This window comes from Bos indicus, chromosome 2, assembly GCF_029378745.1.
Source record: "Bos indicus isolate NIAB-ARS_2022 breed Sahiwal x Tharparkar chromosome 2, NIAB-ARS_B.indTharparkar_mat_pri_1.0, whole genome shotgun sequence".
In the NCBI taxonomy this organism is placed as follows: Eukaryota; Metazoa; Chordata; class Mammalia; order Artiodactyla; family Bovidae; genus Bos; species Bos indicus.
Genome location: NC_091761.1, coordinates 55,551,411 through 55,579,030, shown reverse-complemented (window position 1 = coordinate 55,579,030; position 27,620 = coordinate 55,551,411). Strand labels below are relative to the sequence as shown.

At 35.9% G+C, this 27,620-nt stretch overlaps 1 protein-coding gene across 1 annotated transcript in view; it reads right to left on the bottom strand.

Annotated features, from left to right (window-relative positions):
• Positions 1-27,620, bottom strand: part of LRP1B (LDL receptor related protein 1B) — a 2,167,013-nt gene that overhangs the window by 1,164,266 nt on the left and 975,127 nt on the right. Inside the window, exons 4-5 of the mRNA XM_070768349.1 lie at positions 20,771-20,890; positions 16,020-16,148 (exon numbers count right to left, since the gene is read on the bottom strand). Coding sequence (XP_070624450.1) covers positions 16,020-16,148; positions 20,771-20,890 — 249 coding nt within the window. The remainder of the gene's footprint in view (positions 1-16,019; positions 16,149-20,770; positions 20,891-27,620) is intronic.

Here is a 27,620-nt window from a genome sequence, read left to right as displayed (position 1 = left end):
ATGGTTTTTTCCTGTGGTCATGTATGGATGTGAGAGTTGGATTGTGAAGAAAGCTTGAGCACCGAATAATTGATGATTTTGAACTGTGGTGTTGGAGAAGACTCTTGAGAGTCCCTTGGACTGCAAGGAGATCCAACCAGTCCATCCTAAAGGAGATCAGTCCTGGGTGTTCATTGGAAGGACCGATGCTAAAGCTGAAACTTCAATACTTTGGCCACCTCATGCAAAGAGTTGACTACTGGAAAAGACCCTGATGCTGGGAGGGGATTGGGGTCAGGAGGAAAAGGGGATGACAGAGGATGAGATGGCTGGATGGCATCACCGACTCGATGGACATAGTTTGGGTAAACTCTGGGAGTTGGTGATGGACAGGGAGGCCTGGCGTGCTGAGATTCATGGGGTCTCAAAGAGTCAGACACGACTGAGCAACTGAACTGAACTGATAACCACATTCTTACAAACATATCCTTCTTTTCTCACAGTCAAGAATATAATAAAAATTTATATATATACTTATAATGATATTATTTCATGTATAGCTGATGCTAAACATATGTTTTCACAGGGAAATGAAACATTTTTTAATGTCTCATTTGAACATCCTTTTAATTCTAAATAATTCTTCCCTTTGATTCTAAAATATTAACTCAGCTGGTTTCATTTTAACTAATTGGAATTATGGATTCTGGTACTTACAAATAAAGACAAACATAATAAATATTTATAACAAATGTATACATATGCATATATAATAATAAGCATTATCCAGTTATATTCTTTAAGATTTCCCTTACCTAATCCTACAATTGTGAGCAGTTACCTTCAGTGAAAGAAGCTGGGTAGATATCTCTCAATATTTACTGTGTTAAAGATGAAAGAACAAAGAATCTGAGGTTCAATTGAATAAAAGGGTAAATAATAAATTCCATGTAAAGTATATCAAATTAAGATAGTGGGACTAAAGAGCGAAAAAAGGGAAAATTGTAATCCATTTAGCCCTATGAAATGGTTTTTAATCTTTACAAAGTTAAAATAATTTAAAGAAGAATTTAAAAAATTTTAATTTATCATTTAGAAACTATATAAAGGCTTTAAAAATAAGATGAAATGAGAAATGAGAAGAATGCTAACAACTTTTAATAGAAAACTGCAAAGCTTCATGGAACCCTGCTAGCTCAGAAGGTAAAGAATCTGCCTGCAATGCAGGAGACCAGGGTTTGATCCCTAGGTTGGGAAGAACTCTGGTAAAGGAAATGGCAACTCGTCTGGTATTCTTGCCTGGAGAATTCCATGGACAGAGGATCCTGGCGGGCTACAGTACACAGGGTCTCATAGTCAGACATGACTTAGAGACCAACACTTTCACTTTTCATAGGACATAAACTATAGCTATATGCAACAAAACGAAGAACAATCTACATAAAGACACCTAATTAAAAAAGAAACCTTCTAAGATTATGCAATGAACAGAAGAAGTTGAATATGAAATACTAGGAAGAAATTATCTAGTTTAAAAAAACATAGAAAAGTATTATTCAAATAGTATAATAAATTATAGATTAAAGTCAACTAAAGTCAAACTAAAAATGTGGATAAAATTAACCATCCAAGTGGGAAAAAAGATAGAGGGTTGAAATATTTTAATTTCCAAAACATATATGGCCAAATTTGTTTCTCTTTTTTCCTTAATTATTGTGTTAATGGAAAAATCTCATGACTGAAATGAATGATATTTAGAATAAGTATACACTGTGCCATATGTCAGAAGAAACTATTTTATCACATTTTACAGAAGGAAAATTAAAACATGAATCAAAAATGGAAACATTAGAAGACACTAAAAACAGTATTGGTCCAAGCAAGAAAATGCAATTACTGCAATTATACTTTAAGTTATCTTAGCACTACCTTTTATTGTCATAATGCATTTATGCTAAACTACTATTTTACTGGATAAAAACGTTTTATTTATTGCATTTTTTATTTTTTAGAATTTATGGATGTAAGGCATTTCCAAAAAAACATCTATTTCTGCTTTATTGACTATGCCAAAGCCTTTGACTGTGTGGATCACAATAAACTGTGGAAAATTCTGAGAGAGATGGGAATACCAGACCACCTGACCTGCCTCTTGAGAAATCTGTATGCAGGTCAGGAAGCAACAGTTAGAACTGGACATGGAACAACAGACTGGTTCCAAATAGGAAAAGGAGTACGTCAAGGCTGTATATTGTCACCCTGCTTATTTAACTTACATGCAGAGTACATCATGAGAAACGCTGGACTGGAAGAAACACAAGCTGGAATCAAGATTGCCTGGAGAAATATCAATAACCTCAGATATGCAGATGACACCACCGTTATGGCAGAAAGTGAAGAGGAACTTAAAAGCCTCTTGATGAAAGTAAAAATGGAGAGTGAAAAAGTTGGCTTAAAGCTCAACATTCAGAAAATGAATATCATGGCATCCGGTCCCATCACTTCATGGGAAATACATGGGGAAACAGTGGAAACAGTGTCAGACTTTATTTTTTGGGCTCCAGAAATCACTGCAGATGGTGACTACAGCTATGAAATTAAAAGATGCTTACTCCTTGGAAGGAAAGTTATGACCAACCTAGATACCATATTCAAAAGCAGAGACATTATTTTGCCAACAAAAGCCCGTCTAGTCAAGGCTATGGTTTTCCCTGTGGTCATGTATGGATGTGAGAGTTGGACTGTGAAGAAGGCTGAGTGCCGAAGAATTGATGCTTTTGAACTATGGTGTTGGAGAAGACTCTTGAGAGTCCCTTGGACTGCAAGGAGATCCAACCAGTCCATTCTGAAGGAGCTCAGCCCTGGGATTTCTTTGGAAGGAATGATGCTAAAGCTGAAACTCCAGTACTTTGGCTGCCTCATGTGAAGAGTTGACTCGTTGGAAAAGACTCTGATGCTGGGAGGGATTGGGGGCAGGAGGAGAAGGGGACGACAGAGGATGAGATGGCTGGATGACATCACTGACTCGATGGACATGAGTCTGAGTGAACTCCGGGAGTTGGTGATGGACAGGAAGGCCTGGCGTGCTGTGATTCATGGGGTCGCAAAGAGTCGGACACAACTGACTGACTAAATTGAACTGCACTGAAGGCATTTCAACCAGTATATGAAGCAGGATAGTCTGACTTCAAAAAATATATAATCTAATAGAAAAATTAAGTAAAATTAGTATAATTAAGCATGTGTCTATATCATCTGTCTTCAAGAAAGATATAATCTAAAAAAAATAAGTGTAATTAAGTATAAATAGCTATATTTTTGAAGTCAGGATTGGTACCTTTCATCAAACTTGTATAGTAACACTTAATTCCAAAGAATTGTTAGCTATATCTTCCTTTGGTTGAATGTTTGTTTCCCCTAAACTCATATGTTGAAGTCCTAACCCTTTAAGATGACAGTTTTGATGGTGATTGGGCACTGCTCACATACTGAAGGAGGAACCCATGTGAATGGGATTACTGCCTTATAAAAGAGGCCCTAGAGAGATCTGTAGGGCCTTCTGCAATGTGAAGATAGGACAAGTCTGCATCCCAGAAGACAGCACTCACCAGACCATGCTGGTGCCCTGATCTCAGACTTTCAGCCTCTAGAACTGTGAGAAATAAATTTCTTATATCTGTAATTTACCCAGTCTTTGGTATTTTGTTTTGGCAGCACAAATGTATGAAGATGTATCTGTTAAATAGAGTTAGAAGTTCCTTAATGATGAAACATTTGCTTTCATCTGAGCATTAATGGATGAACAGAAATTGAATGTACAGAGAATTTGTTTTTTAAGAAAAAGAAGAAAAAAAGGAAGTCTGGTGAAACAAAAAGCTTGGACAAAAGCAAAGATGTGGGAGAGACTAAGATATGTTGGAATACTGACAAGTTTTTCAGTTTCTGAGGGTAGAACATGTATTAGTGGTGAAAGTATTTCATCACAATAATAACAACAGTTAACCCTTTTGAACATATTTTAGAAATTAAACACTGTATTATATACTTCAGATTTACTCATTTATTGTATGCTCACAATATTTCTAAGAATCAGGTGTTAATATTATTTACATTTTATAGAAAGAAAATAAGTTTATTTAAGGTTTAATTAAATTGCTTAGAATCACAAAGCTACTAAGTAAAAAGAACTAGCTTCAAACTCACATAGGCCTTGTAGTAGACAAGAAAGTAGGTTGAGGAAACACTGCACAGGTCATTTAATGTCAAGATGATAAACTTACTTTTATTTTGGGGTGCATTTGGGAAATGACACATGGAATACAATATGGATAAGTAGAATATAGTGGGATAGATGTAATTCCCATTTAACTTCTTAAACTTGTTTTTACTTTTAAAGTGGTGTGACGTAACTCATATCAGATGGGGAGGTAGTTTGTAATGCCTTGGTGTAGTATTGCAGAGTGAGGTTGGAAAGGCATTCAGTTCAGTTCAGTTCAGTCGCTCAGTTGTGTCCAACTCTTTGCGACCCCATGAATCGCAGCAAGCCAGGCCTCCCTGTCCATAACCAACTCCCGGAATTCACTCAAACTCACGTCCATTGAGTTGGTGATGCCATCCAGCCATCTCATCCTCTGTTGTCCCCTTTCCTCCTGCCCTCAATCCCTCCCAGCATCAGAGTCTTTTCCAATGAGTCAACTCTTGGCATGAGGTGGCCAAAGTACTGGAGTTTCAGCTTTAGCATCATTCCTTCCAAAGAAATCCCAGGGCTGATCTCCTTCAGAATGGACTGGTTGGATCTCCTTGCAGTCCAAGGGACTCTCAAGAGTCTTCTCCAACACCACAGTTCAAAAGCATCAATTCTTCGGCACTCAGCCTTCTTCACAGTCCAACTCTCACATCCATACATGACCACTGGAAAAACCATAGCCTTGACTAGATGGACTTTTGTTGGCAAAGTAATGTCTCTGCTTTTGAATATGCTATCTAGGTTGGCCATAATTTTCCTTCCAAGGAGTAAGCGTCTTTTAATTTCATGGCTGCAATCAGAATCTGCAGTGATTTTGGAGCCCCCCAACAATAAAGTCTGACACTGTTTCCACTGTTTCCCCATCTATTTCTATAGGTAAAAGCAAAAGGCATTTCTGTATCCTTTTAGATTGATGCAGTATAGAAAGAAAGAATGATTATTTGTGCCAACATTCCTACTGGAAGCAGTGTCCAATGGAGAGATGTAAGGCCTTAAGAATTCTCAGAGGTTTAGGAGCACACTAGATTTCACACAGGCTAAACTATCATTTGATTGGATAAATGCTTTATTTATTGTATTTTTAATTTTTATTTTATAAAGAAAGGTATGTATATTTTTAATTATAAGGACAGTAACCCAAGAGGATTCCTAAAAAAAAAAATCGTGTAGACACAGGTACAGTAGCTGGATTCCTGAACAGAAAAATACTCTTCCAATTTCTCGGGAAATTGGTCATAAGAACCTAGTATTTTGTTCTTAAGTAAAGACAGTATGGTGTGATAAAGTAGAAGTTTAAAATTGTAGTGACTGTTTTATGTAGGTAATAGGATATGGAAGGATGGATGTGAAAGGAGGATGTGGAGATTTGCAATTTGGGTTATAGGGTGAAACTGGGGAAAAAAAGAAGTAGAGTCAGTTTTAAGAAATGATGATGAGCTTGGTGTTGGCATGTTAGGCCAGTCCTGTATTATGCAATCCTGTCTTGGACATTGCCAAAACTCACTCAGGTAAACTACCAATCAAGCTGAATTACAGACTAAAATAATATAACCTTTTTGTTGTCTGGATATTATTAGTGAAATACCTATATCTTCATGCAGAGGATATTTCAATCTGAAGATGATTGAGAAGCAATGGAATATGCTGTTTTATAGGAATAAGGATAATTTTCCAAAAAAACAAAGCCAATAACATACCATGCATAAAAAAAAGAGCTTCTCATTTTGCAAATTAGTAGCTCTCACAATATCCCTGTTTCTTAATAAAGAGCCGATCTATCAGATCAAGGAAGTATTCCTCCTACTACCTGAAGACCTTACTTGGCACAATTTGCAATATATTTAAAGATACTTTACTGAATTTTTTAAATTTAAGAATGATAGTACATTTTAATAAATAAAATAATGTTAAATAATGCATTATTATTTTTAATCAGGAAAATCAAATATATTTAATTATCCTGAATTTAATTAAAGTATAAATATAATTAAATTGAAAGGTCATTTTGGTAACTCTCAAAGAACAATTCATTCAAATTTTAGGTTACTGAATTAATATTAAAATTAGCAGACAATCCAGGGATGGTTAATTCACATTAGTCACTGAGGAGTGGCCTATGGCAACTTCTGATTCTCCTAGTCACCTTTCTAACTGTGGCAAACAGAAACTTCTTTAGCTATAGAAATACATTTTTTCCAACTCAGACTTGTCCCTCTAAGATATAAACCAGTAATGATTGAGTTCAACAAGTAAAATATATTGGCTTATTTCAAAATGGCTTTAAAATATTTCCAGTTTGAAAACAAGGGTCCTTAAAAAAGTCACTTCTGTCTCCTAAAAAGAAAATACTCTTTCGGTATTAATATATTTAATTATATATTTAACAAAGATTTATTGAGCATAACTCACCTGTCAGGCACTTGTCTAAATGCTAGAGATACGGCAGTTAACAAAAGTAATAAAATTTTTGTTTTTGTGGCATTTACATTTTACTGGAGGAAAAAGTCAGTAAGCAAGCAAACACTATTTCGTATTTTTTGGCAGCATTAAATTCTACAAAGAAAAGTAAAGCATTGGTAGTAATATGGATGCAAGCTGTTCTTTAGAGAGAGTAGTCCAATTCAGAATATATTTAAAAATTTAAAATAAAGAGTCTGAGAGAAAGAATGGAGTCAAGGGTAACTACAGTGTTTTGATTTGGGCAGCTAAGTGAAAAGGGTCACATTTACCAAGATGGTCATCATTGGAGAAAAGATTATTAGGACAGAGCATCAAAAGCTTGGGAGACATGGAATTTGATATTTCCATTAAATATCCAAATGGACTTAGTACGTTGGATCTCAGTATGTAAGTGAGTTTGGTGTTTAACAAGTAAGATCTAATATGTAGGGCTGGAGACAAAACCCTGCAAGTCTCAGTCTCTAGATGTTTAATAAAACCATGGAAAAGGATGTGTTTTTAAACTCCTGATACAGGATGAAAGCCTTAAGAAATCAATAGAAGAAGGGAACTTGTCCAAAGCACTGAACACTGAGTCAAGCAAAACATACTGGCAAAATGAGGATTACGCAGCAAAATAAACCAAGCAAAAAAAAAAATGCACAGTAAGTCATTAATAATAAGAGAACTCAAGGAATATACTCTTTAAAAGGGAAAGTATTCAAGGAGGAGACAAGATCAGTTGTGTGCTAAGGATTGATAACTGAATAATTATGCAACTGAAGGTCACTGGTAACTTTGGCAATAGAGGTGTAAGTAAGTGATAAGAATGTAAGACTCACTGAGGACAGAGGAGGAAATAGACAACACACTTTTTGCATAATGGGAAAAGAAAAATGGAGTGGTAGCTGGAGAGGAATACAATTATTAAAGAAGTTATTTCACAGCCTCTTTACAAGATTCTTGTATACCAATGGGAGTGATCCAGGAAAAAAGAGAATATTGATGATTCAGGGAATAAATAAGCAACTGACTGAGTCTAACTCTTATACAGTTGAGAAAAGGTGGTATGGATGCACAATTACAGGGACCGGCCTTAGGAACAAAGTCAGTTTGTTCTTCCCTTCAAATAAGAGAAAAAGTGAATAGTTCTACATTCAGATAGATTGGTAGATTTAGGAGAGTTCAGGGTGAAAAAATTCTTTTTTGACTGTTTCTTTTTCCTCAGGGGAATATGAAAGATTATCATCTTCAAGTAAGGAGGAAGGAGGTAGACATATGAAAATTCATTAGCTAGAGGTGGAAGAGGGAAAGGTCATTTAATCTATTTCACTGTTTCTGACAAGGCTGCCAACGGATATAACTACATAACACGTATTTATTAAGATTACAATTTTCTACTTTCCTATTACAAAGACAGATGGATTTTCAGTACTCAATTGTGATTATATACCAAGCTTCTAGATACTTTACCAGATATATTCCTTGTAATTTGATGGTATGTTGTTCTAAAACTCTAAAGTCTGTTAAGATATAAATTATCTAATAACCTGGCAAGTTTTGTCTTTCACATAAAGCAAAAATGGAGGCTATGTGCGTCCTGGTGCTAAGAAGAAATGCTCACACACATTTAAAAATGCATTCAATACAATGGATTTTCTCTTCTCAGGATTAAAATGCCTCTAAGCAGCTTAAGTAGGGAGAATATGCAGAATATGAGTTATCAAAGTCAAGAGCAAGTATGAACTCTGGGGAGCAGTGCTCAAGAGACATTCTCTAACTGCAGTTATTATTCAGTACATTGTTGTCTGCAATTGATACAGGGGAAATGCCTTGAAGGCTCTCTGAAAAAAAAAAAATTCTGATTAATTAGAAAAATAAAATTTTTTTTTTATTAGGCTTTAACCTTTGGCTTTCTGAGGGTTTCAATAACTCTATACTTCTACATTCCTTAAACAAAGCAATAGAAAAAAATTATATATCCATGCTTAACCTTTTTAAAAAAATATTTTTTGATGTGGACTATTTTTTAAAGTCTTTATTGAATTTGTTACAATATTGCTACTGTTGTTTATGTTCTGGCTTTGTGGCAGGGAGGCATGTGGTATCTTAGCTGCCAGATCAGAGACTGAACCTGCAACCCCTGCATTGAAAGGTGAAGTCTTAACCATTGGATCACCAGAGAAGTCTGTCCATGACTAATCTTAAAATTAAACCATCTGTAATTTCTATGAATTCAAATGTGGCTCATTTCTTTTTATTTTTCATTTTGTTGGTCCAATTTTAAGACAAAGAAAGGGAGTTAACTGTAGAACATTACATGATCTATCATATATTCTATATTAGGGATTTCAATAATAGGTCAATAGCTAGTCTACAAAAATTAAATGCAGTGACAGAAATTTGCAGTTATATATTGTGACATTTGTGAAAACAAAATTTATTGATTGTCATATTCAAAGCCCACAAATGTTGGTATGTAATTCTTAATTTCCAAGGACATCCACAGCTATATTGCAGCTACGATGTTAAGTGGTAAGAAAAATGGAAGATATGCATTTTTTCTGTGTCAAATATACTTCCTAGTCATGGGTAAATCAAAGGTGTCATGACACATGAAAAACATGGCAGGTAAGATTACTATCAATCTTGCAATTTTGTTGCTGGAAAAAACATTTAAGATATCAAGAAAAGTGTTAGACTGTGAAACTGATGTTCTCCAGCTGAGAAAAAAAAAAGTAACATTTTAAAAATAACAAAAAAATAGAACATAGAATATTCATGAGGAGTTTTATACCTCAGTACTCTAAAGCTCATTAACAGTTGTGTGGGTAGAAAAAAAGAGAAAGAAAAGAAAAGTGATGCTGAACTTAAGTTACCCTTTGAATCTCTTCCAGTCTTTTGACTTTCCTTTTATTGATCCTCAATATTCTGGTATGATGCATTTGAACTGTGGTGTTGGAGAAGACTCCTGAGAGTCCCTTGGACTGCAAGCAGATCCAACCAGTCCATTCTGAAGGAGATCAGCCTTGGGTGTTCTTTGGAAGAAATGATGCTAAAGCTGAAACTCCAGTACTTTGGCCACCTCATGCCAAGAGTTGACTCATTGGAAAAGACTCTGATGCTGGGAGGGATTGGGGGAAAGAGGAAAAGGGGACGACAGAGGATGAGATGGCTGGATGGCATTACCAACTCGATGGACGTGAGTTTGAGTGAACTCCGGGAGTTGGTGATGGACAGGGAGGCCTGGCGTGCTGCAATTCGTGGGGTCGCAAAGAGTCGGACATGACTGAGCGACTGAACTGAAATGAACTGAACTGAATATTCTAGTATCTTTATTCTGCTTCCTGAATGTTTAGGAAATTGCTTAAAGCATCTGACAAACTTTTACCCAGAACATACTCTGTTCTAGGCACTGTTACTTCTCTGTCACTTACAGTCTACCATAGTGTACATCATTTTCTCCTTGCATACGTGACTTAGCAAAAAACAACAAGTCTTGATTTCTATGCTGCTCTTGGTCTACAAGGCTTTCTCCTAGCTCAGAATTACTCATATACATTCATGTCACCAAGTATCATTCACAGTTATGCCTCAATGAAATGACAAACTGTGCAGGAACTAATCCTTTGGGCTATCTAAAAATAGTAAGAATGCTAAATAGCATATCGTCAAATTGTCAAGACATAATCTCATATCATTCTGAAGGGAGCTACTCTTAGCTAGACAGTAGACTGAAACAGGTCTGACCCAGTAGCTTCATAAACTACCAATATTACAAAGACAATATTACTCTTCCTAGGAATATTTAGATTTTACCATGGGTAGTTATTAAAAACAACAACAACAACAACAAAGCAATTATACTTTACTAACTGAATTTCAATCATCACAAGTGACTGATGAGACTATGATACACTGAACAGGGGTTCTTCCTTTTTTTTTTTTTTTGGTTTTAATTCCTGGGCTCTTCCCTTTGTATATAAGTACCAGCCTATTCCCCCTACAAATAGATCCAGTTTTGACAGAAAACCATGGATATTCCTCCACATTCCAAAAGGAAAATTTAAACTATTTATTAGTAGAGGATAGTAGAAGTTAGAAGTAGGAGCCATAGGAAGATATATTTTATATCTCCCTTTTTTCAACTGTAGAAAAGTAAGAAAGTGCTATAGAAACAATTTCTAACATTATTTGGAGGTGTACTACTATGGATAATCAGTTCAGTTCAGTCGCTCAGTCCTATCTGACTCTTTGTGACCCCATGGACTGCAGCACTCAGGCCTGCCTGTCCATCACCAACTCCCGGAGTTTACTCAAACTCATGTCCATTAAGTCTGTGATGCCATCCAACCATCTCACCCTCTGTCGTCCCCTCCTCCTCCTGCCTTGTCTTTCCCAGCATCAGGGTCTTTTCAAATAAGTCAGTTCTTCACATTAGGTGAAGAAAGTATTGGAGTTTCAGCTTCAGCATCAGTCCTTCCAATGAATATTCAGGACTGATATTCCTTAGGATTGACTGGCTGGGTCTCCATGCAATCCAAGGGATTCTCAAGAGTCTTCTCCAACACCACAGTTCAAAAGCATCAATTCTTCGGTGCTCAGCTTTCTTCACAGTCCAACACTCACATCCATACATGACCACTGGAAAAACCATAGCCTTGACTAGACGGACCTTTGTTGGCAAAGTAATGTCTCTGCTTTTCAATATGCTATCTAGGTTGGTCATAACTTTTCTTCCAAGGAATAAGCGTCTTTTAATTTCATGGCTGCAGTCACCATCTGCAGTGATTTTGGAGCTCCAAAAAATAAAGTCTGACACTGTTTCCACTGTTTCCCCATCTGTTTCTGTTAGGTGCATACAATTTCTGTCCTTTATTGTGCCCATCTTTGAATGAAATGTTCCCTTGGTATCTCTAACTTTCTTGAAGAGATCTCTAGACTTTCCCATTCTATTGTTTTCCTGTATTTCTTTGCACTGATAGCTGAGGAAGGCTTTCTTATTTCTCTATGCTATTCTTTGGAACTCTGCATTCAAATGGGTATATCTTTCCTTTTCTCCTTGCCTTTCTCTTCTCTTCTATTCACAGCTATTCGTAAGGCTTCCTCTGACAACCGTTTGGCCTTTTTACATTTCTTTTTCTTGGGAATGGTCTTGATCCCTGCCTCTTGTACAATGTCAGGAACCTCCACCCACAGTTCTTCAGGCACTCTGTCTATCAGATCTAATCCCTTGAATCTATTTGTCACTTCCACTGTATAATCCTAAGGGATTTGAAGAAAGCAAGTGCTATGGAAACAATTTCTAACACTGTTTGGAGGTGTGCTCCTATGGTTTATATAGGTATTATAATTTGTCTTTCTTACAACTAAGTGTTAGTTGCTCAGCTGTGTCCTACTCTTTGCAACCCCATGGACGGTAGGCCACCAGACTCCTCTGTCCATGGAATTTTTCAGGGAATAATACTGGACTTGGTGTCCATTCCCTCCTCCAGGGGATGTTCCCGACCCAGGGATCAAACTCTGGTCTCCTGCATTGTTGGCAGAGTCTTTACTATCTGAGCAACGACTAAGAGTTCCTGCCTAAAAAGTCTCTCCTTACCCTCACGCAAATCAGTGAATACCAAAGTATAAGTTGTAACAGAACCCCAAGGTTATTTAATGGGCTCGCTTCTCTCTCTACTCTGGTTCCTCTATGGCAAAGAAGTATGCTCTCTCTCTCACTGGTACCATTTAAGGCAGTGCCTCTCCCCTGATGAACGCAGAATTATTTAGTGCTCTTTATTTTTCTGCTTCTTTAGTTCAATCAGTAAAGCCCTACAGGTACCACAGAACTGAACACTGAGGTAAGTACTTGCCTTCAGCAAGTGGAGAGGACATTGAAAAGTACAGTTAGAGGAGACTGAACTCATCAGTTCATTCAAAATTGCCAGTAGTTCATAAATTAAACACCCTTAACTATTATTTTTACTCTCATAGGTTCAGCATGGGCCCACTATCAATCAGGGGGGTCCATATTTAACACATAATTCTACAAGAAAATCAACCTAAGTTAAACGAAAGTTAAATTTTTAAAAGAAAACAGAATAAACAAAGAAAAACATTTCATGTTCAGAGTTGATGTCATTATTAGAATTGATTTCAGAAAATATAAAAAATATACAGGATGTATTACTGGATACATAAAGATGCCTGACAGTTACTAGTTTTTAATGTTTGTCCCATTCTAAAAGTATGAACAATTCATTAGGACATTCACATTCTAGCATGCCTCCTCCTACCTAGTAATATCAAGTATGCATAGTTAAGTTTTTTTTTAACATAGATTGCAGACTTTCTTCCATTTGGAAATTACCTATTTTGATATCACACAGATACTTGGACTAGGTTACCTTTGAAGTTTCTCTCAACTTTGAAACACTTGATTCTATATTGCAGTAATCAGGTCAGTCTTACTAAGTGTAGAAAAGGTTTTGTCTGTACTGCATGGAGTATCAGGTATGAAAAGGCCTCCTGCCTCTTATTAATCTTTTCTTTCATCTGCCACACAGACTAAAATGTCCTCTCCTATTAGAAGCATTTTTTAAAAAGGATCTTGAATTTTACTTGGATTTGGTCATTATATTGCAAAAAAGGGACAATCAATTAACTTAATTTTCCTTATTACTATCAAATATTACACTAAAAATAATGTTCCACAGGAAGCTTTCTGGGTGACTAGTTGGGGAGTGATTGTGATTTTATTTTGTGCTAAGCTAGTTCACCACCTTCATAGCAGCTTCCCAACCTACTGACTCTGCCACTCTGCCTTCACATAAAGGGCTACTTATCCTCAGACCTTTTGCTTTCCCTTCTGTTATCTAGTAAGGCCTTTGCAGAACTTTCCCTTTGTGTGCAATTCTAGCTGCCTACTGTAGTCTTTGGGTTTGATTTTTTTTATTAATGAATATATTTTAATTGCAGGTGAATTACTTTACCGTATTTAGTGGGTTTTGCCATACATTGACATGAATCAGCCATGGGTGTACATGTGTCCCCCATTCTGAACCTCCTACACTCTTCCCTCCCCACCCCATCCCTCAGGCTTGTCCCAGTGCACCAGCTTTGAATGCCCTGTTTCATGCATTGAACTTGGACTGGTGATCTATTTCACATATGGTAATATTCATGTTTCAATGCTATTCTCTCAAATCATCCCATCCTTGCCTTTCTTTTTAATTACACAAATGCATTGTTTAAATATTCATGTGACCTTTAGAACTAGTCAGTATATGTTATAGACTTATACTCATTTACAATATTACTCATTCTTTCCCAATTACAAACCACAGGAACATTCCCATGAAAACTGTGCATTGTTCTAATTATATATTCCAATATTATCATCAAACCAACCACTTAGAAGTGAAGGTATTTATATATTCCATCATCAATGGTAGAGTCATCAAATATCCTTGATGCATAATTAATATCATGTGTCAGCCCTCTTTGGTTACATTTCTTTTTGTCAGAAACCAGTCCATGTAAAAGAGAGAAAGTCCTTCTTTGAATAGGGTTTATTACACAACATTCTCCCTGTGTATTCACAGCAATATTGAGTGGATCAATAAACGAAAAAGCCTTCTACTTCTTTCTTCTGTCAATATATTAAATCAGAACTCTCAGTGGTAGGAAAAAAAGAGTAACATATAACTTGACCTATTTTTTCTGGAGGATTACACCCAAAAAAAAATAGGGCCTCATAAACCAAGTCAGCAATTGAAAGAAATAAACTAAGAAGTAAAAGAGTTCCTTTCTTGGTAATTTTCTGTACAAATATGTTTTGTAAATCATTAAGCATACTATTTCAGAGAAATAGTTGAAATTGCAACATGAGGTTATGATGCAAAGGGAAGCAGCAATAGCTTGCAGAGCAAATCCAATGCTTTGCTCAATTTAGTTTCAGGAAAGGGAACCCAGTCCCATGTCTAATTTCCCAGTTGCTAATAAAAGGGAGTAGGGGGACATTGATTAACTTATCAAAACATCGTAATTTGAAAATGCATGAAATGAAACCTAATTTGGAGGAAGTTAGAAGATGCTAGATAGAATACCATGTATAATATTTTCATATATTGTCTCCAAGCTAATTCATTTCATGCACACACACACACACACACACACACACACACATACAAACAGTGTTATCCTATCATCACCAGAATACCTCATTAGCAAACCAACAATACTTAGGGTTTACTTAGACTGAACACTGTATAGAAAACGTAGGCTTTATATGCATGTAAAAGATAAAGGGAAGGCAGTTTTGAAACATGAAATAAAAACACTTAAGAGGACAACACTCGTTTTAGTAATCTTAACTAGAAAGAACAATTAGTTCTTTTTCCTTTCTTCCTTCCTCCCTTCCTTCCATAAATACACACTGAATACTTACATGTTCCAGGCAATTTTCAGAACTGATTAAGTAACAGTAAACAAAATTGACAAGGTCTGTACTCTCATAATGCTTATATTGTTCTGGGTAAACCCAATGATAAACAAGTACATAAACAAGTTCATTTCAAATGGTAGTGCTATAAAGAAAATAAAACTGAAAAGTCATACTGTTATAAAATAGGTATGAATAAATAAGTACAGTTGAAAATAAGATAGTGTTGGAGAGAGTACACACCCTTAAATAGAATGGTCAGAGGTCATTCTGAGAGTTGACATTTTAGCTAAGACTTGAATGATAAGAATGTGACTATCTTAGGGAAAGCATTGTAGGCAGATCAAACGGAAAATGAAAAGACCTCAAGGAAAGAGAGAATGGCTGAAGGAGAAGGAAACTAGGCTGTCTGGTGTATGATAAAAGGAGAAGTAGTAGGAGAGGAGATGAAAATTAAATGGTACCATATCATTAGCCTTTAGAGGTCCTGTGAGAAGTTGGGTTTTATTCTCAACATAAGTGAAATTATTGGGTGATTTTAAGCAAAATAATGGTGTGGTCTGGTTTATATTTTAGCAGATAACTTTATTATGTGATACATGAATTTTAGAGGGAAGCAGTAAACCACAGAAACCATTTAGGAATCTATCATATAGTCCAGGAGAGAGAAGGGTAATTCAAATCAATTAACCCATTTCCTTTGAACAGGTTTTTTTTGTTCATTATAAACTTCCTGTAATGCAAGGAGTTTTGTAGTGATCAGTGACGACTAAAAGAACTGCTCTGAATTTGTAAGTATGGATCAGTGAATTAAAATGAAGGAAAGATCTATTTCTTCAAAGTCACATTGCTTTATGACATTTCTAATGAAAAGGAACTACAAACAGGAAATGAATTCTGGAAGGACAAAAAAAATAGATAACTTACCATTTTTGGCTTTGCAGGATCTATTGTCTGGCTGCATTATGTAGCCCTCCACACAACTGCAAGCATAGGATCCATATGTATTTACGCAGGACTGGCTGCATGTACCATAAATAGCACATTCATCTTGATCTATAAGGAAAATTAGCATCATTTCTAAGGAGATATATTGTTGGGTACTTTATTCCCCCTGAAGAATATATATATATATTTTTTCCCCAAACTTTGGAAATAGGCTATTTTTTTTTTTTTTAAGAAAGAGCCAACTCCAACATATCTTTTCAAAACCACAGAATCTGAACATAAAATTCATTATTATTTTAAGAGTTACGGACAAGATCAAGCTTAAAATAAAGTCGTTTACTTTAAAGGAAAATTTATTTGCATTTTTGATGGCCAGGCTAGAAGTCCTTGGCTATTTGTGCAAAGGCATTACATGCACTCTGATGAATATTTGTTCAAGAGTTCTACTGTTTATAAATCTGGTTTTTTCAGTATTTTAACAAAGAACTAGTCTGGAAACACAATTTTCAATGAACACATTAAACGAAAGTTCTGGGCCAAGATATGTAAACTACCCTCACTAAATCAAAAGGAGGAAACTTAAATATTCATCAAAAGGAAAAAATTTTATCTTATTTTTTATTTTAATATCTATGGCCCTCCTCCTCTTTCTTTACTCCTTACACTCCCAATACTTTTTTCCTCTAGCACTTGTCCAAACCTCTATAAGCAGCAGATACTTAATGATTGTTCACCAACCAGACAAATTAAAAAAAAAAAAAAATCTGTCAGTTAATAATTTAGACAAATGTGTATTCAGTCTGTCCTGTGTACCAAGCACTATACTAATCCCTTAAGAAACTAAAACTGATAAAACATGGTTTCAAATGTTGAAACAAGTCTAGTGAAATAAGAATCTCATTTCTATGCACTTCCTTATAACAAAGGCATTCTAGTTATGATAGAAACAGAGAGAGGTAAATGAACCTTCTTGGAATTGAAGGGAGGATGTTAAGTGATGGCTTCATACTGAGCTGAGACTAAAGGATGATTTAGATTTCCTCAGACTAAATAAAAATGGATCAGATGGAAGGAGGTATTGCAGTTAAACAAAACAGCATGTGAAAAATCATTGGGATGACACAGTAGGGATTTCAAACAATTTTAAGTAGTCAAGTGGAATAAGGGTAAAGGCTTCCCTGGTGGCTCAGAGGATAAAGTGTCTGCCTGCAATGTAGGAGACCTGGGTTCCATCCCTGGGTTGGGAAGATCCCCTGGAGAAGGAAATAGCAACCCACTAAAGTATTCTTGCCTGGAGAATCCCATGGACAAAGGAGCCTGGTGAGCTACAGTCCACGGGCTCGCAAAGAGTTGGATACGACTGAGCAACTTCACACAATATTGGGAAAACAGTCTGGGGATGAGATAATAAAGTTATTTGCATGCTAAAGTGCTATAACCATATAGGCATTGGTGAAACATTAATTATAGGAGTTTTATGATCTACTTTGTAATTTAAAACTAAATAAAATCATATGAAAAATGGATTAATGAATATAGAGAAAGAATCCTAGAAAATTACCTATGTGCTAATTTCATATAACAAATTGTGTTTAGAAGTCATAATAGTTTGAACTATAGTGGCAGTAACAATGGAGAAGAGGGAATAGACTCAAATGTTTTAAGAAATAAAAAAGACAACATGTGAAGACTAGATTGGATATGTTGGAAGTGAATGATGGTTTAATTTATAAGAAATATAGATTTGATATCCCCCTTAGGTTATACCATGGTTTCTCTGGTTGCTCAGAGTAAAAATCCACCTGCTAGTGTAGGAGACTCAGGTCCAATCCCTGGGTTGGGAAGATCCCCTGGAGAAGGAAATGGCAACCCACTCCAGTATTCTTACTCAGAGAATTTCATGGACAGAGGAGCCTGGCAGGTTACTGTCCATGGGATAGCAAAGAGACAGACATAACTGAGCATGCACTCACACACTTTAGAGGATATCATGGGAGGAAATACTAAATTTGATTTGGATGTGTTTAATTTGAGACGTCTGCAGAGTATCCTTGAGTAAATGTTAATGCTATGCTATGCTATGCTATGCTAAGTCACTTCAGTCACATCCGACTCTGTGTGACCCCATAGTCAGCAGCCCACCAGGCTCCCCCGTCCCTGGGATTCTCCAGGCAAGAACACTGGAGTGGGTTGCCATTTCCTTCTCCAGTGCATGAAAGTGAAAGTGAAAGTGAAGTCGCTCAGTCAGGTCGGACTCTTAGCGACCCCATGGACTGCAGCCTACCGGGCTCCTCCGTCCATGGGATTTTCCAGGCAAGAGTACTGGAGTGGGGTGCCATTGCCTTCTCTGGTAAATGTTAATAAGTAGTTGGAAATATGGGACCAGTAAATAATACAAGATGAGATTGGTCTTGGAGTTTCAGAGAATCAATAGCATATGGATAATAGATCTAAAAAATAGTAGAGACTTGATCCCACATAGAGAAAGGGTAAGTCAGAAATGGGTATAGAAAAATCCTGAAGGATACCAATATTAAAAAGGCAGGCAAGAAAGAGAAATCCATGAACCTCCTCTGAAGAGTAGATTAAACTGCCTGGGTATAATAAGATTATCTATTTGGTCTTTGTTCTCAGTTTCTGGCAGTTTCTAAACCTTGTAATTTTCTGAGTTATACAAAGTAGGTTTTGTAATTATAATGCTGCTGCTTCTGCTAAGTCACTTCAGTCGTGTCCGACTCTGTGCAACCCCATAAATGGCAGCCCACCAGGCTCCCCCATCCATGGGATTTTGCAGGCAAGAGTACTGGAGTGGGGTGCCATTGCCTTCTCCAGTAATTATAATGAGGCCTTCTGAAATACTCTCAAATCTAAACTAATGAGGTAACTCAGGGTGGGACCATTAGGTAATCTCAGAATGGGACTGGCCATCAGAAAGACCAAAAAAGTGATCAGAGGATAGAACTCTCAATCCCATCCTCTGACCCCAATCAAAGAAAGGAGTTTACTAAGGAAAAGCAAAAGAAAAAATTCCTGAGTAGTTAAGGAACATTTAAATTGAGAAACTAAGTCTGATGTACATTACAAAGCAATGAGCCTCTAAGATAAGAATACCTGGGCTCTGGAGATCTGCATTTTAGTTCCAAAGTATTTTACTAAAAAGAGGTGCAGACTTAAGTAAATCACTTAATTTTTCTGGGTCTGTTCTCATTTTGTCACTAGGAGTTTAAAAAATATTCTCTGAGGATTTTTCTAATTTTAAGATTATGTTTTTAAGGTAAAAGTTAAAATATTAAAGCAGAGGTTTAAAGTAATGAGCAAAGAACCAATTTCTTTGGAAAATATTCTTTTTATAAGTGTTGCTGACAATCTAGATATTCTTCAATTTTATACATAGATTCTATATTCCATGTTTTCCTTATATAGATTTTGTATACCATATAAGTTTTTATATTGTGGATACACACACACATACATAAATATATAAATATAATAGAGCTCTTTAGAATGGAGAAATAACCTAAAATAGTTCAATATGTCTGAATAGAGTCATTTTAGGAACTAAACATTTGGTGTACAACATTTATGAAGGCAAAAATTAAAACATTAAATATATAAATATTTGATGTTAATTATTATTCAGTTCAGTCGCTCAGTCATGTCCAACTCTTTGCAACCCCTTGGACTGTAGCATCCCAGGCTTCCCTGTCCATCACCAACTCCCAGAGCTTGCTCAAACTCATGTCCATCAAGTTGGTGATGCCATCTAACCATCTCATCCTCCATTGTCCCCTTCTCCTGATTTCAGTCTTTCCCAACATCAGGGTCTTTTCTAGTGAGTCAGTTCTTCATATCAGATGGCCAAAGTATTGAAGCTTCAGCTTCAGCATCAGTCCTTCCAATGAATATTCAGGACTGATTTCCTTATTTCATTATTATTGCTAATGGTCAAACGCCAGTCACCGGAATTCTAATGGGAAAGTTGAAAGAACATTACAAGATTATTATTAACCTAAATTGGTTAATAACAGATTACTACACTGCAACTATATAACAGGTATAAAATATTGAGAAGGTTAAAATAATTAAATTCAAAGTTTTAGTGACTAAAACATACCCCATGTTGATATGTCCAATGTTTGACATTACTGCAATATGAATTGAAAATTTATATCATTGTATGAGGAATCTAAAATATGGCAAAAATGAACTTATCTAGAAAACCGAAACACACTAACACACATAAAGAATAGATTTGTGGTTGCTAAGGCAGAGGGGCAAAGGGAAACAGATGGACTGGGAGGGAGTTTGGGGTTGGTAGATGCAAAGTATTACATTTAGAATGGATAAACAAAAAGGTCCTGCTGTATAGCATAGGGAATTATGTTCAAGAAACTATGATAAACCATAATGAAAAAGAATATATAAAATAATCTATATATGTGTATAACTGAGTCACTTTGCTGTATAGCAGAAATTTGTATAATATTTTAATCATCCATACCTCAAATTTAAAAAAAAGAAAAGAAAATTGACTTTATAAAGGCTTATCTAATGTTTATATATGTGGTTTTGAGGGAAGAGCCAACTTTTAACTCTCAAAAAAACAAACAAAAAAGTGAACATAAATACTATGTGGAACACACGGTAAGTGTGCAAAGATATTTTATCAAATTTCTGCTAACTAAGACTCTGTTAAAATAAAACTTAATAGAATAACATGTCATAGTTACCTTTACAACTTCTTCCATCTTCTTTTATTTCAAATCCATCCTCACAGTAGCACATTGTACTATTTCTGACCACAGCACATTTATGCTGACAATTCAACTGCTGGCAATTGGGCAACAGTTCTGTGGAGGAAAAACAAAGATATTATGTCTTTATAACTATGCACACATGTATACTATTTAAATTTAAATGTTAATATTTACACAGTGTATACTGTAATAATAAAGCTTTGATAGATTTCCTAGAAAGTTTCTGTACTGGTTTACAAAACAATATTGATTCCCCCCAAAATATTCTGGATTGCATTTGTTCAAAGTACTGTCAATAAAATTTCAGATCAATCTGTTCAGTCTTTCACTTTCTCCCTTATTACATATGTTCAAAGTCACAAATCCTTTCAAATTCTGGTAAATGAAATTATTTCAAGAGGAAAAATGTCAACTCAGTGGTTGATTTCACCATTTATGCCTTTCCTATCTGATATATCCATTGATTTTCTATCTTTTGTGGCTTTGTTTTGATTTAGTAATCCATGTATAACCTTCAGAGCAATCAATGTGAGTATATTCCATTTCAATAATTTATCTTTCATTGGTAGCAAAGTATTAAACACTGGACATAATATATTTCATTATATCTAATCCTTTTCAGAAAAAATATGTCATTGAAACCAAAGTTAACCAAACCTCAGAGCAAATTATGATTCAATATGATACAAAACAGAGATGAACTGACAGACATGTTAATTGCACAAATAATTTCTAACATCAATAAGTTTGCTAAACTAGAAAAAGTATATGGATAGAATATATGACTGACTGTGGTGTCTGAAAATAGGGATATTAATGGATTGTTGCAATTTCTTTTTTTTTTTTTTCCAAATAGGGGGAAAAATAAAGTTTTTAATGATTCAAAATAAATATCTGCCACAGACTTAGCTGGTGTTTCAGAAATATTATAAATTTTGATAAAAATACATGAAAACCCCAATGTGTAAAAGAATAGCTAGAACATTCAAACCTGAAAATTTGCTATTTTACTAAAAATTAATTATCTATAGTATTAACCCCATTGCTTTTCAACTTTTATACAATTATTTTAGCACCACTTCTTAAAAATTTAAAGCTCCTTCTTAACAGTCACTTGCAAATGATGATCTTGTTTCCTATTTTCCTGAGAAAATCGAAGCTATCAACAGAAAATCTCCACAGATATATGTTGCACTTTGTCTTTCTTGCTTTTCAAATCTGGTTCGACTCATAATTAAAGCTCCAACCATAATTCCTGTGCACAAATCCCTGCCCCTTTCACTTACTCAGGGATCAGTTCAGTCTTTCTCAATTTCCTCTCTTAATCATTTTTAAAATTTGTATTAGATCAAACTAAAGCCTCCATCTCTTTTTGTCAATTAAATTTCACTGGAACATAATCACAGTCATTTGTTTACACATTGCCTATGTCTACTTTTACAAACAGAGCTAAATTAGTTGGCTTAGTTGAGTCATTGGCCTCCCAAATCTAAAATATTAATATTTGCCATATTCCTTTACAGACTGTTTTCTAACCTTTGTTTCTCATTTTCAGCATCAAACATAATTTTATTAAAAACAAAAAAAGCTTGATCTCACTTCCTCTACTAGTCACTGTTGCCCAATTTCTCTGTTCCACTTTATAATAAAAATTTACAAAATAATCCATACTCACTGCCTCTCCTTCCTCTTTGTTTCAATCTTAAGCCCACTCCATCAAGCTTTTATCTCCATTGCTCTAGAGACTGCTCATACATAAGTATCCGATGACCTTGATGTTGATAAGTACAATGGCCTTTTCTCAGTCCTCAACTTACTTGACCTATGAGCAGCACTTCACACTGTTAACGACTCCTTCCTGCTACACAGTCATCACTTTGCTTCCAGGTCCTGGTTTTCCTATTTCACAGCCTCTTTTTTACAGTTCCACATTTTCCTCTCAACTTCTTAAGGCTGAAGTACTCTGGGGTAGAAACCTGGTTCTTTTTCTCTTGCCTAACAATATGCTACTAGTAAATTCATCAGTTATCATAGTTTCCCCTCTAACTGGAACATACTCCAATCCCACAACTTGAAAGCTTTAACTTGTGCCCTCTTTAGTGATTTTCACTGCTATGATTACAACTGAGACTTCAAGTCTATTTACCTTTGAGATGAAAGTAAAAGTGAAAGTCACTCAGTTGTGTCCAACTCTTTGCGACCCCATGGACTTCACAGTCCATGGAATCATCCAGGCCAGAGAAAGGAGTGGGTATCCTTTTCTTTCTCCAGGGGATCTTCCCAACCCAGGGATCAAACCTAGGTCTCCAACATTGCAGGTGGATTCTTTACCAGCTGAGCCACAAGTGAAGCTGGTATTCCTTTGAAATACCTGGAACAGTTTCTGCTTCCTTTATATAAATTCAACCAATATATGAATCAATTACATCTGATTTTTAGGTTTGAAATTGGGGTCAATGCTAACTATATGCTAATATAAACATTAGCATTTGCATAATGTGCAAAGACCAGTCATTTGGTCTGTAAAATGTTATTAATAAAAATACAGACTGAATGTGTTGTGCTTAGCTGCTCAGTTGTGTCCAACTCTTTGCGACTACATGGACAGTAGCCTGCCAGGCTCCTCTGTCCATGGAGATTTTCCAGGAAAGAATAGTAGAGTGTGTAGTCATTCCCTTCTGCATGGGATCTTCCCATCTCAGTAATCAAACCCAGGTCTCCCACATGGCAGATACATTCTATACCATCTGAGCTACCAAGGAAACCCATAGAATAAATGGATCTTTAGAAATTATGACATTTTTGTTTTGCATGGTAGTTATTTATATTTTGGTTTCCTCCACCAGCATCTACAGCTATAAATTATAAATTTAAATATATACATGTATATACATACACACACACACACATATATCAAGTTTTTTAAAACACAAAATTTCTTTGAAACCCTATAAAGTCAAAAATGTAGATATTATTGTAATTTAAAAGTTTCAGATGAGGAAAATTATGGTTGGTAACTAATTTAACATTATACAGTAAATATATGATGGTGATGGTATTCAAAAATTCAAATCAAGATCAAGTTGACTATAAACAAAGACTATGTTTTCAAATCCCAAAGAAAGGCAGTGCCAAAGAATGCTGAAACTACCACACAATTACACTCATCTCACACGCTAATAAAGTAATACTTAAAATTCTTTAAGCCAGGCTTCAGCAATATGTGAACTCTGAGCTTCCAGATGTTCAAGCTGGTTTTAGAAAAGGCAGAGGAACCAGAGATCAAATTGCCAATATCTGCTGGATCATCGAAAAAGCAAGAGAGTTCCAGAAAAACATCTATTTCTGCTTTATTGACTATGCCAAAGCCTTTGACTGTGTGGATCACAATAAACTGTGGAAAATTCTGAAAGAGATGGGAATACCAGACCACCTGACCTACCTCTGAGAAACCTATATGCAGGTCAGGAAGCAACAGTTACTGGACATGGAACAACAGACTGGTTCCAAGCAGGAAAAGGAGTATGTCTAGGCTGTATATTGTCACCCTTCTTTTTCAACTTATATGCAGAGTACATCATGAGAAACACTGGGTTGGAAGAAGCACAGGCTGGAAGCAAGATTGCCGGGAGGAATATCAATAACCCATGACACCACCCTTATGGCAGAAAGTGAAGAAGAACTAAAGAGCCTCTTGATGAAGGTGAAAGAGGAGAGGGAAAATGTTGGCTTAAAGCTCAACATTCAGAAAACTAAGATCATGACATCTGGTCCCTTCACTTCATGGCAAAAAGATAGGGAAACATTGGAAATAGTGACAGACTTTATCTTTTTGGGCTCCAAAATCACCGTAGATGGTGATTGCAGCCATGAAATTAAAAGATGCTAACTCCTTGGAAGGAAAGTTATAATCAACCTAGGCAGCATATTGAAATGCAGAGACATTACTTTATCCACATAGGTCTATCTAGTCAAGGCTATGGTTTTTCCAGTGGTCATGTATGGATGTGAGAGTTGGCCTATAAAGAAAGCTGAGTGCCAAAGAATTGATGCTTTTGAACTATGGTGTTGGAGAAGACTCTTGAGAGTCCCTTGGACTGCAAGGAGATCCAAACAGTCCATCCTAAAGGAGATCAGTCCCGAATATTCATTGGAAGGACTGATGCTGAAGCTGAAACTCCAGTACTTTGGCCACCTGATGGGAAGAGCTGACTCACTGGAAAAGACCCTGATGCTGGGAAAGACTGAGGGCAGGAGGTAAAGGGGAGGACAGAGGATGAGACGGTTGGATGGCATCACAGACTCAATGGACATGGGTTTGGGTGAACTCTGGGAGTTGGTAATGGACAGGGAGGCCTGGCGTGCTGCGGTTCATGGGGTCACAAAGAGTCGGACATGACTGAGTGACTGAACTGAACTGAATGCTCTCAAAATGTCTCTAATTCCCACTGTAGGATTTGGTGATAGTTGAAACCATGTTTGTTTGTTTGTTTGTTTGTTTCATTCTAGGTTCAGTAGTGTGCTAGATGTAAGAAGTGTTTCATAATTTGTATAGGATGAATGAACCAATAGCTTAACTCGAGGATGAGAATTAACACTCTCAGATGTCCTTTCTAATCCAATAAATTAAACTATGTTCTGAAGATAGTTAATTTACATCTGTAAGTTAGGTAACTGAGTTGTCAAATCTGGTTTGATTTTGGTGGAATTGGTCTAAAATTGCCTTTACTACATATGCTTCTTTTAGTTCAACAAGAAACATCTTTTCAATGCTAAGGACATCAGCTTGGGTTTCACAGATGCAAAACTGCTTTAGACAAATTAATGACTTACAACATGAGTGTCAAAGTGAGTTGGGTTAGAAGAAAAGCACAACAATGTAGAAAACAACTATAATTCACAGCAGAACAACACATATTCTAAATAAAAATACAAGTGACACTAACTGGAAAGAATAGAATATAAGAAATGGAGGTGGGCATCTGGAAAAACAGGTTGTGAAAGAAGTGAAATTTAAACTAAAATTTAAAAGATGAATTCAGTAGACAAAATTATGAGCATGTACTCCAGATAAAGCAGACAAAATGAGAATATGTTCTTTTTTTAATAAAAGCATATAAGAGATAAATATAATGATAAATAAGCCTGTATGGCTACAACATAATATTTGATGTGGAAGGGAATGGGACATGAACCATTATTAGTAGTAGTGTAGAACGAGATTAATTCTTAGATTAAGTAGAATTTTCTGTTTCAATAGTGGGAAGCAGCAATAGTTGAGGCAGAAGTGATAGTACCCTAACTTGTATTGTTTGAAAGTAGGAGAAAAATGAGTAAAAGATCCAGTGAAGAAAAAAAAAAAAGCTATCTAAAAGGCTAGAAATTGGGAGTATGAATTTTTAGACAAATGGGTGGCCAAAAACTTGGTGAAGGCATAATAACACTGAGTTAATAGCACTAATAAAGTGAATTAAGAATATCGGACAGACTGGAAGTTAAGGAGAAACACCAAGTTTGCTTTTGACTGTTTGGTTTAAAATGTTGACAAAAATACTCTAGGGGAGACTTGAGAATTTGAGTCTAAGAAGAAAAGTCTGAACTAGAAACAGAAAATTGGAAGTCACAAGCTATAATTGGTAATTGAAGTCCAAAGAGAAAATAACCATCCCTTTAAAAAAAGAATATTTATGATATAAATCAAACCTAGAAAATTTTTACATGTGAAAGGCAAAATTTTATGTGTCAAAGAAGAGTGAGAATTAAATATATAGATGAAGGAACTAGAATGCTTCATAAAACATGAAGAACAGTCCATGGAATTAGATCAATAAACAATTTTTTTGAGACATACACTTGGATATATATTGTATATATATATATGTATGTGTGTGTGTGTGTGTGTGTGTATATGTGTGTGTGTGTGTGTATGTATATATACATCATGAGAAATGTAGGCTGGATGAAGCACAAACTGTAATCAAGATTGCCGGGAGAAATATCAGTAATCTCAGATATGCAGATGACATCACCCTTGTGGCAGAAAGTGAAGAATTACAGAGCCTCTTGATGAAAGTGAAAGAGGAGAGTGAAAAAGTTGGCTTAAAGCTCAACATTCAGAAAACGAAGATCATGGCATCCGATCCCATCACTTCACGGCAAATAGATGGGGAAACAGTGGAATCAGTGACAGACTTTATCTTTTTGCACTCCAAAATCACTGCAGATGGTGATTACAGCCATGAAATTAAAAGATGCTTGCTCCTTGGAAGAAATGTTGTGACCAACCTAGACAGCATATTAAAAAGCAGAGACAGTACCTTGCCAACAAAGGTTCATTTAGTCCAAACTATGGTTTTTCCAGTAGTCATGTATGGATGTGAGAGTTGGACTATAAAGAAATCCGAGTGCCAAAGAATTGATGCTTTTGAACTGTGGTGTTGAAGACTCTTGAGAGTCCCTTGGACTGCAAGGAGATGAAACCAGTCATTCATTGGAAGGACAGATGTTGAAGCTGAAACTCCAATGCTTTGGTGAATTGATGTGAAGAACTGACTCATTTGAAAAGACCCTGATGCTGGAAAAGATTGAAGGTGGGAAGAGTAGGGGATGACAGAAGATGAGATGGTTGGATGGCATCATCGACTCTAAGAGTTGGTGATGGACTGGGAAGCCTGGCATGCTTCAGTGCATGGGGTCACAAAGAGTTGGACATGACTGAGCAACTGAACTGAACTGAACTTGGATAAAGTCTGAAAACTGCACTGGGCTTCCTAATATGATTAACCAAGACCTTTAAAATGGTTTCAATGGAGCAGAGGGGACA